The sequence below is a fragment of the Gracilinanus agilis genome, chromosome 5 (assembly GCF_016433145.1).
Source record: "Gracilinanus agilis isolate LMUSP501 chromosome 5, AgileGrace, whole genome shotgun sequence".
Taxonomy (NCBI): Eukaryota; Metazoa; Chordata; class Mammalia; order Didelphimorphia; family Didelphidae; genus Gracilinanus; species Gracilinanus agilis.
In genome coordinates, this window is record NC_058134.1 from 49,680,938 (window position 1) to 49,695,523 (window position 14,586).

Here is a 14,586-nt window from a genome sequence, read left to right on the forward strand (position 1 = left end):
CCCTCCTTCCCCACTTTATTCCCATTCCCTTGTCCCTCCTTGCGCCCTTCTCCCCGCTTCTTTTCCCGGCTCCCTGCCCCCTCTTGTCTTTACTCTTCCCCCCCCACCCCCATTGTTCCTCACCTCCCCTCTTGTTAGAATAGATGCTCCCCGAGGGTCGGGACTTCACTGGTGGCCGGTATTTTTATGCCCTGCGACCTGCCCTCAAATCCTCTTTCAGTCTCTTTACCTGCCTGCCTGCCTGCCTGTCTTCCCATCGCGGGAGGAGGTTGGGAAGTGGTGTCAGCTCAGTTTGCTGGAACCTCAGTCCTGGGAGCTGGAGATGCTGCTGAGTGTGCTGTGCCCTGGGGCCGAGGCCCAACCAGGCTTTGTGTTTTCTTACCCAGAAGGTCCCTGACTGAGACCTTTGTTAATTTCGAGTCCTTGGAGGAGAGGAGGGATCTCCCTTGGCTAGTGAGAGTGCCCTGGGCAACCAAGATGGGAGGTCCGGGCGCCTGGGAATGATCTTTTCTTAAAAAAAAAAAAAGAAAGAAAAAAAAAAGTGTAACTATTTCTATATACTTGGTTTCCTTTGTAATCCTATGTAGTTATTTCTCCATTTTAAGGCATTTTTCATCAGCCTACTAAGGGCTGACCCAAAAAAGGTTAAAAACAGAGAATTGAAGTTGCAAAGCAGGTGTTTAATGCTGGTAGGGGGACTTGGGATGAAATTATGAGTTCTGGCAAAAAAAAATTTTTTTTAAGCTTTCCAACTAGCCCTTTTTTTAGGTCTTAGATGACAACTTCTAAGGCTGTTGCTTTTCCCATTTGCACAGAAATCTGGTGATATTTTGTGCAGGGGAAAGATAATGTGTTTTAACGTAGAATTTGGAAGGAGCTATAAAGATCGCCATAGGCTAGATTCTAGTCCAACCTTTTTATTTTAAGGCAAAGGAAACTAGCCTAGAGAAGTTAACAGAAACCTGATATAATGGAAAGAATATTGGAATTGGAGAGGAGAGCTATTAAATGGTGTTAACATAAACCTTAAAGTGTTTTGTATGTAGCATCTCATTTGAGTCTTGACAGCTGGTGTTACAGGTATTATTCCCATTAGACAGACAAAGAACCCAAGGCTTCCCAAAATGAGGAGGGCTTGCCTGTGGGCACAGAAAGTAGTAGAATTTGAACCAAAGTCTTCCTAACTCCAAGCCCATATCCCAAACTGCTATTTAGTACTTGTGTAACCCTGGTAAATCATACCACAAATTCTGGATTTTTGCATCATTGATAATCTCAGTTTTGGCTAGATGACCTCTAAAGACCCTTCCAGCCCTAAATGGTATGTCATGTTATGATCATGTCATCAGTCCTATGCCAAGGTCACTCAGTTAGTGAACGGTAGACTCAGAACTAGGACACACTGTTTCCTAACTCCATGTCCCATGCAGCCTGCTCGAAACAGTACTATACTGCTTATATTGATACTCGAAATTTAAAAAACCTTTCTACTTGAAAAACTGGCATTGGCATAGCAATTCTAATGCTTTTGGTGAATACCTTTCTACTACTGCTAATGTGAGCGATTTTTTTTTAATAGCCAGTGTTTGCGAATTTGTTTAGATTTAACAGGACTCAGTAATTTACAGAGACTATATTTAGTAACAGTTGCTTTCTGAGATGCCCTTCATGTTCTTTTTAAATAATTACAGTGTTCCTTCTGAGACAGGATCCATCTCCAGCCAACAATCAAATACCACATACCACTTATTCCATTTTTCCTAAGTACCTGCTCACAGACTCCTACACTTGCCACCTTTTGCTTCAATTAAATTTTCTATTCACTATACTAACAGAAAAGTACAGAAGCAGAAGATAATCAAAAAGTCATTTCATTTTTGGCATGTAGTCATATAGTTATGCTTCAGGTAACTTTTCTGTGAGCTATGCTAATGGAAAAATACAGAAGCACAGATAATCCAAAAGTTATTTATGTTTCCAGTTGGCTTGTGCTCTTATGGTTCTGTTTCAGTATGGGCTTGTCTGATCTGGAAATTTACAATTCTTAAATGGTAGAGCCAGTGAGATGATGATGGAACTATCCAATTTTTAGAAACTGGACAATTTCTTTGCTCTGTCACCTATCCAACTGATAGAAAACACCAAATTAAAGCTCTGTCAATGGAGTGGGAGACTTTACAAAAGAAGATAGAAAAGTGTGTTGGTCTTAAAAGAATTTCTTTTTGGGACCGAGGACTAAATTAAAAAAAAAAAAAAGTAGGTTGAGCTTTCTTGATGGAAGTTTTGTAGGAGCAATCTGTTCCTCATCTAGATACATATGGAGTTGATTTGGGGTTCTTAAAAGCCCTGCTATCCAAGCACAAGGTCTGACAAGACCTACTCAAGGTCAGAGATGGTTATTGACAAGTTCAACATTAGGATGATGAATTTTTTTTTTTGACCACAGCAACTCCCTTCCATTGATAGTGTGTAGATGTGAATTCATGCTTCCTTGTTGAAGTATTAGGCTGATAACCTGACTGATTGTACTTTGAGTTTTTGAAAAGTAGATTTTTAAGGAACTTTTTATTTGTCCAAAGTAGGTATTGGAGAGATATAAAAATACAACATGACACAAAATCAAAGAAGAATAAAGAAATGTTGGTAGACCATATTATATTGTCATTAAGATAACTTGGGCAACTTGTAAAGCATAGCTGTGTTTAGGTGTAATATAGTTGTTATTATTGTCAAAATGGTAGTAATTATATACAGAGGTTGAGCATTACCAAAGCCTTCTGATTAGTGCCGTTCTTCATATTACATAGATGGTAATTCTCAGCAATACAATAGAATAGAATTCATAAGAGCACAACAACAAAAAAAAATATCTAAATTTATAATTCTGAAGTCTGGCACATTTAATTCTTAGCACCAGTTCTTGTAACATTCCCCCAATGAAGAATTACATTCTGTATGAATCTTTAGCTCTGGTTTGATTCCAAGAACTACTGGCCTGGCAGTCAGGAGACCTGGGATCTTGTAGTTCTGACCCTGTCACTGAATTTGAGCAAGTCATTTAATCCCTTGTCAATACTTTAGTTTCTTCCTCTGTAAAATTAGGGGATTGTCCAGTGTCATCTCTAGGAGGGGTCAGGGAAGAGGGGAAGGAAAGAAAATGAATCATGTAAACCTGGAAAAATATTATTTTAAAAAATAAATAAAATTAGGAGGTTGGACTAAATAATCTGTAAGGCACTTATTAAAAAATTGCAGGGGGCAGCTGGGTAGCTCAGTGGATTGAGAACCAGGCCTAGAGACAGGAGGTCCTAGGTTCAAATTTGGCCTCAGACACACCTCCCAGCTGTGTGACACTGGGCAAGTCACTTGACCATTCATTGCCTACCCTTACCACTCTTCTGCCTTGGAGCCAATACACAGTATTGATTCCAAGATGGAAGGTAAGGGTTTAAAAAAAATTTTTTTATATGTCATATATTTAGGTCTAAACCTTTACAATTATGTTGAAGAATATTTCTTCTTAAACCAAAGACCTTTAGGTGTAAGCCAAGAGCATGTTGGCATAATTAATGTGTTCATGTTGATTCTGCCAACTTTCTGTTCTCTTAGAATAAATTAATATGAGGCCTAAGAGACACAGATTAAACCAAAAGAACATTATAGCATACAAATAATTTTAATAAAACAACATATTTTCTTTTAGGTCCCTGGTTTAAAAAAAGCTTTTTGTTTTGTTTCAATCCTTTTTGAAATTATTTCTTAAATATAATATAATATGTTTTCCTGTCTTGTAAGTCTTGTAAGTAATGTAACCTTTTCTTTGAGAATATCATGTGCTCAGGGTCTCAGGATTAGGGTTAGGGTTGGTACTGCCTAATTCTAATGAATGACTTAGACCAAGCAAAATCTCTATTACAGACTCCCAAGACATGTAGGAAATTACTTTTTTCCCTTAATAAACCCCTCAAAACTGTAAGCATTTTGTTGCTGTTGTAATGGGTTTTTTTTTAAGTATTTTCCTTTCGAAATAGGAAAATTTTGCTTAGTGGTGATTATAAGTTTTTAGAAATCTTTCCTGATTTTCTTTTTTAGTTTGGGTTTTATACAATGTTAGAGGAAAAGAAGTTATAGAAGTTATTTTTAAAGACCATAATTTTGGTTTAATTTATTTTCCTCTTTTTTTTCCCCTCTCAAGGCTTATATGAATCCTATAGCCATGGCCAGATCTCGAGGTCCTGCCCAGTCTGCAGGGCCAACAATACAAGATTATCTGAATCGGCCAAGGCCCACATGGTAATTGTAAAAACTATTCATTTACTTTCTGTGTCATTTGTAAAAATCTTATTTTGTTTGCCAAAAGAATCCTTAAGACTTGTTTTGTTTGTTATTAATTTTTTAGTGACATCAACTCAGGGTCATATGATAAAAACATTCCTTACATTAAGAAACAATAAATCTTAGAAAATGGGTTTTTCCTTCTTTTAAAAAGTGTTTTTAAACAATTTTGATCTTTCTTAGTTTAGCTAGATGTTAAGATAATACTTTTCTGATCTCTTTTTAGATAGAGAATGAGAGCTCATTGTTCAAATCTACTTTACTTGACTCAGTACATTTTTCTAAAATTTGGGAATATAATATACTGGTTACTAAGTCTTTCTGGTACAGTTTATTTTCCTTTTCATTCTTCCACATGGTGACATCACAAGACTTTCAGAGGAGGCCCTCTAAAAGTGTTAAAATGTATCAAGAATCCTTAATTCTTTTAATGAATCAATTAATTTAATGAAATTTACTCTATTCATCTACCTGTATCAGTATTGGAGGACTTCGGGGCTACTGTAACTGTCACTTGGAACACACTTAAGGAGAAATTATTGTATTTTGTGTTTGAATTTGAGAATGGAAAATTTGTCATTAAATGTTCAAGTAAAAACAACAAATGATATGGAAAATGGATATGCCTTTTTCTCAAGAGTGTTTGAAAAGAGATGATGATTAATAATTCCAGTTAATGGCTTAAAAGAATGTTAGGAAAGAAATTCATTTTATGTGTAAGCAGAATTCTTTGCTGAAACTCTTTATGTTTCTTATATTTCATGGACCTTTGTCTGTTCCCTTCCTCTTACCTCTATCTTTTGCCTATTTAGAAAAATATATTTAAATTAGAAAATATAATTACATAATAATTTTCTTTTGGAAATGATTTTTTGGGGGGGAAATTCTTAATCTCTCATATGAAATTTGTACCTGTTATCTCCTTGATCTGTATAAACTTATGTTCTGTTTTTTAAGGGAAGAAGTGAAAGAACAGTTAGAAAAGAAAAAGAAAGGCTCCAAGGCATTAGCTGAATTTGAAGAAAAAATGAATGAGGTTGGTAAGCAGCACACTTTTTAACATGGAAACTTTTTTTTGTCTTAAAGTAAATAAAATATCTTCCATTTTAAATTGTTTAATTTCTTTCCCCTCCAAAGATTATTAAGTTCAGTTTTTTATAACAGCAATATCCATATCATATAGTGAACTTATTTATTTCATCCACCCTACCTTCTTGGTAACAGTGTGAAATATAGCTAGTCTGAACTTTCTAAACTTGACTGTTACCAGCTTTTACTACCATGTTATCATTAAAACTATAAATTGTGGGCTTGTGTAAGTTATAAACTATGTGGGATATTTTGTAGAAAGAAGAGTTATTTGATCTTTGGATGTATATTCCTTAAAACATTTACCCATTTCCCCACAAAACTTAAAAGGCTAAATACCAAGCTACTAAAGCTGCTTTTGTTTGTTTGTTTTGTATTCTTCATTTTTTCAATTGTGTCCAACTCTTCCTGACCCCATTTGGGGTTTTCTTGGCCAAGTTACAGGAGTGGTTTATCATTTTCTTCTCTAGCTCATTTGACAGACGAGGAAACTGAGGCAAACAGGGTTTAGTGACTTGCCTAGGGTCACATAGCTAGTAAGTGTATGAGGTCTGATTTGGACTCAGGTGTTCCTGACTCCGGGCTTAGCACTCTCCTTACTGCATATCCTTTAGCTGCCTTGCTGAAACTACTAAAATTCCATTATGAACTTATACAGTGTTAAGTATTTTAAAAAAAACCTTAGAGAAAACACTTATATAAGGCAAAAAGATGTATTTATCCCCCACATTGTGGCAAAATCAGACTTTAAAAGATAATAAAGAAAATTTTAAGTAAAAATTTTTGTAAACTTAAAATATGTAATAAATAGTAATAAATAATAATAAATGTAATAAAAATAAAAGTAATAAAAAATGTAATAAATAATAAATAAATTCACTCGTGGCACATATAAGTATAACTACATAACAGTGTACAGAAATGAAGACACAAAATAACTGAAAAAAATTTTTACTATAATACTTATGACCAGGCCATGCCAATGTAATAAAAATAACAAAATCTAAATTAAGTTAAAGATTTGTTCAGACTAATAGACAGAATAATGGTGAAAGTAAATTAAAGGAATAAAAGGTCTAAAACTGGCATTCTCGATTTTTAAGGGAGGTTTTTAAATGCATAAAATAAACTACATAGAATTATATAGGAAATCAATTATATTTAAATAATTTACAAAAATTTAGTTTAAAAAATAAGTTAATGTGGGCAGCTAGATGGCTAGTGGATTGAGAGCCTGGCCCAGAGACAAGAGATTCAAATGGGTTCAAATTTGGCCTCATATACTTTCTAGCTGTGTGACTCTGAGCAAGTCATTTAACCCCTATTGCCTAACCCTCACCACTCTTTTGCCTTGGAACCAATACATAGTATTAATTCTTAGATGGATAGTATGAGTTTAAAAAAATGAAAATCATAATAAATTTACAAAATCCAGGTTAAGAGCCTCTCATCTTTAAGGGGAAATAATGAGATGGAAAGTTCAGAATGAGGGAGTGTAGCAATATCAGATCTCAAACTGTTCTAAAGCAGTTATAATGAAAACCCACTCTTTGGGACTTGTTAAAATATAGGAAAGTAGATCACTGAAACAAATAAGAAGTAAACAAACAGAGTAGCCCAATGGAGCCCACAACATAAAATATCTAGAGGAACTGGAAAGCAATTCAGCTGACCTTAGGTTTAAACACCAAATCTAAATCCATGTGTGACCAGTGTTTAAAAGGTCTCATGCTAAAAAAAGAAAAGGTCACATTCTTCACTCTGAAGAGAGGTTACCTTTCACAACTCTCTGATGGGGAAAAGACAGATTCTCTAGCCAAAAAAGGAAGAGGGAAATTTAAAATGGCAAGAGCCATGCTTGAATAGATGATTTTTCAAATGATGTTTAAAAAAATTGCTTACTATCAGAAACCATATTTTAAGTTCTTCAAATCAATAATAATTAGAGAAATAAAAAATAAAACAATTAAGATTTCACTTTGCACCAAGTAAATTAGGTTGACTGACTTGTAAATTCAGCCATTTTAGAAAGCAATTAAGTATGCGAAAGAAGTGACTTAAACTGTTCCATTTTCTATCTGACCCTTTCACCCATTGATTCTCTTACTGTGTGAGTGTGTGTGTGTGTGTGTGTGTGTGTGTGTGATCAAGAACATAAGTAATTGTACATAATATATACTGGAACATTCATAATATGTTTTGTGATAGCAACGAACTGGAAACAAAGTGAGTGACTATTGATTGGGGATTGCCTGAATAAAACATAATGTGTAGATGTAGTAGTCTTTTGTGCACTAAAATGACAGATACAGGTATCCCTTCCCCACCATAGGGATTATGGAGCATAGCATCCTCCAGATCTAGAAATCCAAGTAAAAATTTTTGGCTCTGCAGAGAAGGTCTGAATTTTTTCTTTTTCTTTTATGGAATGTTTATAGTACCTTATTGTAAGATTTGGGTTAAATACTTGATCATGGGCTATGTGTTTTCTAAACTTTTTCTGTATCATATGCAGGCCTTCACCTATCATATGCAGCTTCTGCAACTCCCCAAAAATTCCCATTTAATTTCTATTGCCAAACTGAAATATATCAAAACTGTGATGGGGAAAGTGTGGGAGGGATACCTGTATAAAGAATTAAGAGAAACATGGGAAGACTCATGAATTGATACAGAGTGAAGAACAAATAAAACTCCATATCCAGTATAACCAAATTAGGAACAAAAGACATCAGGAACCCATACCTAGTCTTCATGGCATGATACTTTGTTCAGGGAAAGGTACATAAAATAGTCAATTCATCCCTCCAGGGAAAAGATTATGTAGAGAAGATGGAAATGGCAAAAGGATCACAAAGACTTCTAACCAAAAATTAGTTTAAATTAGATAAAATGTCTAATATCATAGATATAGAAATAATATTTATTGCCTACAGAAACACAGTCCCATAGTTCTGTTTTGTGATTGGATGGTTGCAAATACTATATTGTATAGTCCAGTGATGGGCAAACTATTCCCTGCGGCCCAGATCCAGGCCGTAGTTTGCCATTTGCAATTAAGGCAGTGATGGGCTAACAATGGCCTGGATCTGGCCTGTGGGGAATAGTTTGCCCATCACTGGTATAGTCAGTTACCAATGAATGGGTTCTGGAAAAATTTGTCATCTTTTTGGAACATAGAAAGCATTTCCTCATTAATAGTGGTATGCTTAGATTCTGAAATCATCCCTCAAAAAGCATTCTTTTAGGGCAGCTGGGTAGCTCAGTGGAGTGAGAGTCAGGCCTAGAGACAGGAGGTCCTAGGTTCAAACCCGGCCTCAGCCACTTCCCAGCTGTGTGACCCTGGGCAAGTCACTTGACCCCCATTGCTCACCCTTACCAATCTTCCACCTATGAGACAATACACTGAAGTACAAGGGTTTAAAAAAAAATGTAAAAAAAAAGCATTCTTTTGGTAATTATTTATTGAACTACCTGATAATTCACTTTCTTAGTTATTTTTATAGGAGAATTGTTTGTAATATATTTTTGTTCTTTTTTTTTTTCAGAACTGGAAAAAGGAACTAGAAAAACACAGGGAGAAATTGTTAGGTGGAAGTGAGAGTTCGTCAAAGAAAAGAGAGGTAATGCTCCTAGTAATGATCTTAATGTTAATATATTGACCATGAAAGGTGATGATTGTTTTTTGATAGGGGTTTTTTTTTCTTCATATCCCAGCATTTAGCATATTTGGCACATAGTAGGCACTTTAATAAATGTTTCTTGATTGATTAATACATTGTAAAGTATATGGATATTAAAATTTTTTTAATATCTTACCTACTGCTAATAATGCATTTAAAAATTGAGATTATTTTATTACTTAGACTTCTGACTTGACAGAATTTAATCACAACCTGATATTTATTTATTTATTTTTTAGAGAAAGAAAAAGGAAAAGAAGAAATCTGGTAGGGTGAGCAACGTTTTCCATTTTTTTCCTCCCTTTTTGCCAAATGTAAATGGATTAAGGCCCTGAAAAGTAAGAATGGTTTAAATCTTATTACTAATCTGACTCAGATTAAATGACTAGGCTGAAGCTAAGGATCTGATTGTATCAGTTGAGAGTAGATAGAAAGGTTCTGGCCCCCATAAACCTAGGACTCTTTCATTTCTATTAAAAGAAAAAAATTTAACTAGATTTTAGTTTGAATTATGCATGCTTTAGAATTTAGTTTTTCTTTTAAAATGTAATATTTCAATAGTAAGAAAAAAAATCTCAATTTTTAGAAAAAATAAATGAATCTTAGGAACATAGCATTTTGTTCCCTTAGAAAATAAATTGATCAATCTTTTAGAATAATTTGATGAGGCACAGTGCAATGAACAAATTCTGCATCTCACAAGCTTTAATTGTTTTGTGTTTGGTCAAGTCTTCATCCTCTTCTTCATCAAGCTCTGGTTCTTCCAGCAGTTCTTCGGATTCAGAAGATGAGGTGAGAGTGAAATATTGTTTTTAATATACTGCATGAAATATGATATTCTAGAATTGCTTTTAAATGTGTTGACTACACTGTAGCAAGACCCATTAAGAAAATTCATTATGATGTAGACCAGCCTTTTTTTAACTATACACGATTTTTATTAAACATACCCATGTGATAGAAAAGCTTTGGTATAAAAGACAGATATTTATATTAGAGCTTTTTTAGTGTTCTTTTGCTCCTTTTGTGAAATTATTGTATTCATTAACAAGTCTATAAAGAAAAAGAATATCAACAAACAGTTCATAGAATCCTAGAATGATAAGAGCTAGAAGAAATTTTAAAGATTAGTTCAACCACTACACTTTACAGCTAAGAAGATTGAGGGCTATAGATAGGTGTGAAGTGACTTACTCAAGGTCAAACAGCAAACTAGTGCAGCAGTGAACCCTTTCCTGACATTCCAGGAATCAATAATTGCTCAAGTCTTATTGATAATCTCCTCACAATGTCTCTTCAATCCTACTCAGAACCCCTCAGTCACTCACAACTTCCTGGGGTTCCCAGGCTGCATCCTGGTAAACCTAGACTACTTGTTACACAAACTCAGAGAGCATTCACATACACTTTCTGCAGTGTGTGCAGTGCAAATGTTATGTCTGCCTTAGAGAAGCCCTCCTGAATCCTCCAACTTTTTATTGCTTTTTCCCCACATTTTGCTAGAGTACTTTGATGTCTTTTATATTCCCTACTTCGTATTACATTTCATGTGTCTATTATATATCTCCTCACGCTATCACTTTCCCTGAAGGCTCAATCCCCCCCAACTCGCCCTCCTGCCTACCAAGTAGAATAAGCTCTTTGAGAGTAGGAGCTGTTACTATTTTTGTCTTTGTATTCCCAGAGCCTAGCATGGTGCCATGTACTCAGATGGGAGTAGGGGCTTAGAAGTAGAGCGAAAGGAGTCTGGATCAGTGAACCCATTTATGTTGGGATCTCCCAATATGCAAGCTATCAGTGCAAATCAGATAATGCCTCTATCCTTTTAGAGAGTTGCATAGAGCACAGAAAACACATGAATTGCCCATGGTTACACAGCTAATGTGGATCAGAAGTAGTACTTGAATCTAGGTCTTCATGATCCATGATTCCAAGATTGGCTCTCCATCTTCTTTGCCATACCTGCCTCCCTACCCTGATCATAATAGGCTTTTAATAGTTGTTTGTTGAAATGAATTGTAAAGACTGGCAGATTGAACGAAGTATTTGTAGATTAATAATTGGCAATTCTATAAGGCAACTAATCCCTTTTTAATCCTTTTCTTTAATTGATTAAGGTAAGAAATAAATAAAATGCAAAAATTATATTAGGAGAGTTTAATGATTTAGAAACCCATTTTTTTTTTCTTACATGTTTTATGTAGGATAAGAAACAAGGGAAAAAAAGAAGAAAAAAGAAATATCGTTCACATAGATCTTCAGAATGTTCCATATCAGAATCTGAATCAGATAGTAAGGTAACAGAATGGGGATGGCAGCTCTTTTGTCATTTGTAATTAGAGTCTATACATGTTTTTATCTTTCATAGAGAAATTCAAATAACTGCTTATTTATATGCCTTGACTTCCACATACTTTGACTCACACAAACACCTCCCAAAACAATATTTATCCTGTTTCCAGTGTCTTGGAACTATTATCCAAAACCAATTGGTGTTATTTTAGAATAGTATTGCCTCCAAGACTGTTGACCTTGGAGCCTTTGCTTCCAAAGAAGAAATCCATTCCGCTTAGGGAAGTGCTAGAGATCTGAGCATTGGACCTATTATTTAAGGAAGTTGTTCATTGCCCCTGTGCTGCAATAGTAATTTACATTTTAACTCATTAGGTTTTTATCTCAATTTCTGATTGTTAAATTGACTATAACTCCTAACACTTAATCTGTAAACATCTGAGCTTTCTCCACAATAGTTATTAATCTTGTAGCAAATGTCTGTCCAAGCACTATAAGAGCTTGACCTCTTTGATAATTATGTTCCCTTCAGTATAAGAAGTAGCTTCAAATTACACATCATTTTTCCACAGTTGAGTCTTCTGAAACACTTCCTTCAGCCACTGAAAGTTACTGCCCAAGAGTGAAGCATCAATACACCAGAAGTTCAGGGTTAATGGGAAGTCATTTAGAACACTTACTCTGGCAGATTTTAGCCTTGCCAAGCCTGCAGTGCACAGTTTTAGTGAATATGGCATATGGGTGCATAAACGTATTTCAGAAGAGATGGTTGGGAAGTAGGGAGGGGCCTATGGCTTGATCACAAGAGTGCAACACAGTGAAAACAAATGATAGTGTCCAGTGAGCACTAGAATCAAAATATCAGACTTAAGTCTCTCAGAGATAGATAACAAAGGAAATTGGAGCATTTAGCCACAAGGAGGGATCCCAAGAGGTAAACCCCTACCAGCAAGGGAGAAAGGTGGACAGCTGCTCTCACAGCCTGTGGTCCCTGCTACAGAGAGAACAAAGAAGCCATCATCATGGTTTTAATCCAATAGATATTTTTTAGAGCACATACTATGTGCATGACCCTGTGCTATGCTTTGGAAGAGATAGAAACTATAGGCTTTGCCTCACAGAGCTTAAACTCTAGTAGAGTAAAAAATAATACAAATATAAATAGCCATAATCAAAGTAGAGATGTATTGAAAAGCTTAAAAGTACATTCCAAAATAACAAAGTTTTCATGGAAGTCTTACAGAATTTAAGAGAGAGATAGAACCTCAGCATACATTGAATCCTCCTTACACACAAAAGGAATTCCTACCCTAACAAATCCCAAGCATGGTCTTCCAACTTCCACTTGAAGAACCACATGAGAGGGGAACTTGCCATCTGGAATTAGCCCACTCCACCTTCTGGGAGGGGAGGAAGTTTTTCCTGACATCAGTTATAGATTGCTTTCGTGGCAGCTTTCACTTACTTCTCCAGCTTTTGCCCCACTTTGACTAAGTATACCCAATCTAATTGTTCTTCCACACAAGTTCTTAAAATATCAAAGAGAATTATTGTGTTGTCATCATTTCATTTTATAAATATACCCTTTGGATTGGAGGAGGACAGGTAGACAGTAGGCTACCACTAAGAAACATTTTGTAATACTCTGGGAAAGTCTGATGTGCTTAGGTGGGAATAGGAAGGAAGAGTTGCATGTGAGAGAGACTGCACGCATTGACAAATCAAAATAACTAATTTTGGGGGACAGAAAAACAAAGATGACACCATATTTTTAGATGTTATTTGTTATTCATAAAAATAGCAAATCAGAATGAGTTATTTTTAATAGGAAAGATAGTCAGGTATATAGATAGTAAATAATAGACGAGCAAATAATTCATAGGTTTTTACCTCTGGTAGAATTGCCACAAGTTGAGCAATTGTAACAACTAAAGGAAAGGAATAGAATTAGGTTTTAGCTTTCTCAATAATAATTTAGGTCAAGTAGCCCGGGCCTGGTGGGGTTTAGATTTAGCAAACCTTTACCCCTTTGATTTCCATTTGAGAAACAAAGATTATTTCTAAGCACTCTAAAACATATTTTCCATTTAGTTGTAATTCAGTGGGAAAGTGGCATTTGAAATATAGAATCACAGCCAGCTTGGTGTGAAAACTCTTACATATAAAGGTTACTTTGATAATTTTTCTGTTTTTAAAACAGTAAACATGTAGTATTCAATATGATTATCCATATTTGATCAATTGTGTCAATTATATAAATTCTTTACTAATGTTATTACATTAAAAATTGATATTTTCACTTCATTTAGGATGGCATTAAGAAAAAAAAGAAGTCAAAAGACGAACATGAAAGAGAAAAGGTAAAAATAAGGTTTTAAATATGTTGAAATTCTTAATATTTATATGTTAGTTTTTTAATATCTTCGGAATGTCGTATTTGTTGATATTAGTTAAAAAGCATGCAGCAAATGCATGTCCTTTTTGACCTATTTATTTCTGTGAAGTTTTATCCATTTCATAAACTTTACCTACTGAAATTAAATGTTAAATAAAGTAGTAGATTAAAATTCTACTTTAGACAGACTATAAACAATATAAACAGTTATTGCTCAGATTGGATTTTTATAGTTTATTTCAGAAACTTTAAATATATTTGGAATTCCACTTGACGTGTATTTTCTTAAAATGTTTTCTCTGTAAAATCAATTCATTTTAAAGTGAGTACTTGGTAACAGTTCAACCTTGCTTTATGCTATTTGTACATCTTAAAGAGTTTACTCATAAATAGACTTAAATCAAATTATATTTCTCTACTTGTTTATATAATAACATCACAGATTTTTATTTTAATTTCTTAATTTTGGAATTAGTAATAACTTATAAAATATTTCAAAATTTGAAGGAACACAGGGGCTATCTAATGCTTTAGCTATATAGAAATCCCCCTAAAATAATCAGGTAGCCTTCTCTTAAAGAACCTTTGGGAGCCCAATAACTATAGAAGCAGCCCACCCTACTTTTGGATATCCTTCATTGTTAAGAAAATTTTATGTCATTTTCTGACAATCCTTGTCCCTCTTCAAGTAACTAATTTATAAACAAACACTTAAGTATATTAAGGAATTCAGAAAAATTTTTGAACAGTAATTTTACACTGCAAAAAATGATTCTCTAATTTGACTTTGAT

At 34.5% G+C, this 14,586-nt stretch overlaps 1 protein-coding gene across 2 annotated transcripts in view; it reads left to right on the top strand.

The window, feature by feature from the left end:
* The window catches only part of FAM133B (family with sequence similarity 133 member B), a 42,404-nt gene that overhangs the window by 5,067 nt on the left and 22,751 nt on the right, over nucleotides 1-14,586 (top strand). For both annotated transcript variants that reach the window (XM_044678787.1, XR_006506395.1), the window contains exons 2-8: nucleotides 4,196-4,293; nucleotides 5,293-5,371; nucleotides 8,973-9,047; nucleotides 9,347-9,379; nucleotides 9,837-9,899; nucleotides 11,312-11,404; nucleotides 13,709-13,759. In XM_044678787.1, the coding sequence (XP_044534722.1) occupies nucleotides 4,196-4,293; nucleotides 5,293-5,371; nucleotides 8,973-9,047; nucleotides 9,347-9,379; nucleotides 9,837-9,899; nucleotides 11,312-11,404; nucleotides 13,709-13,759 (492 nt within the window). The remainder of the gene's footprint in view (nucleotides 1-4,195; nucleotides 4,294-5,292; nucleotides 5,372-8,972; nucleotides 9,048-9,346; nucleotides 9,380-9,836; nucleotides 9,900-11,311; nucleotides 11,405-13,708; nucleotides 13,760-14,586) is intronic.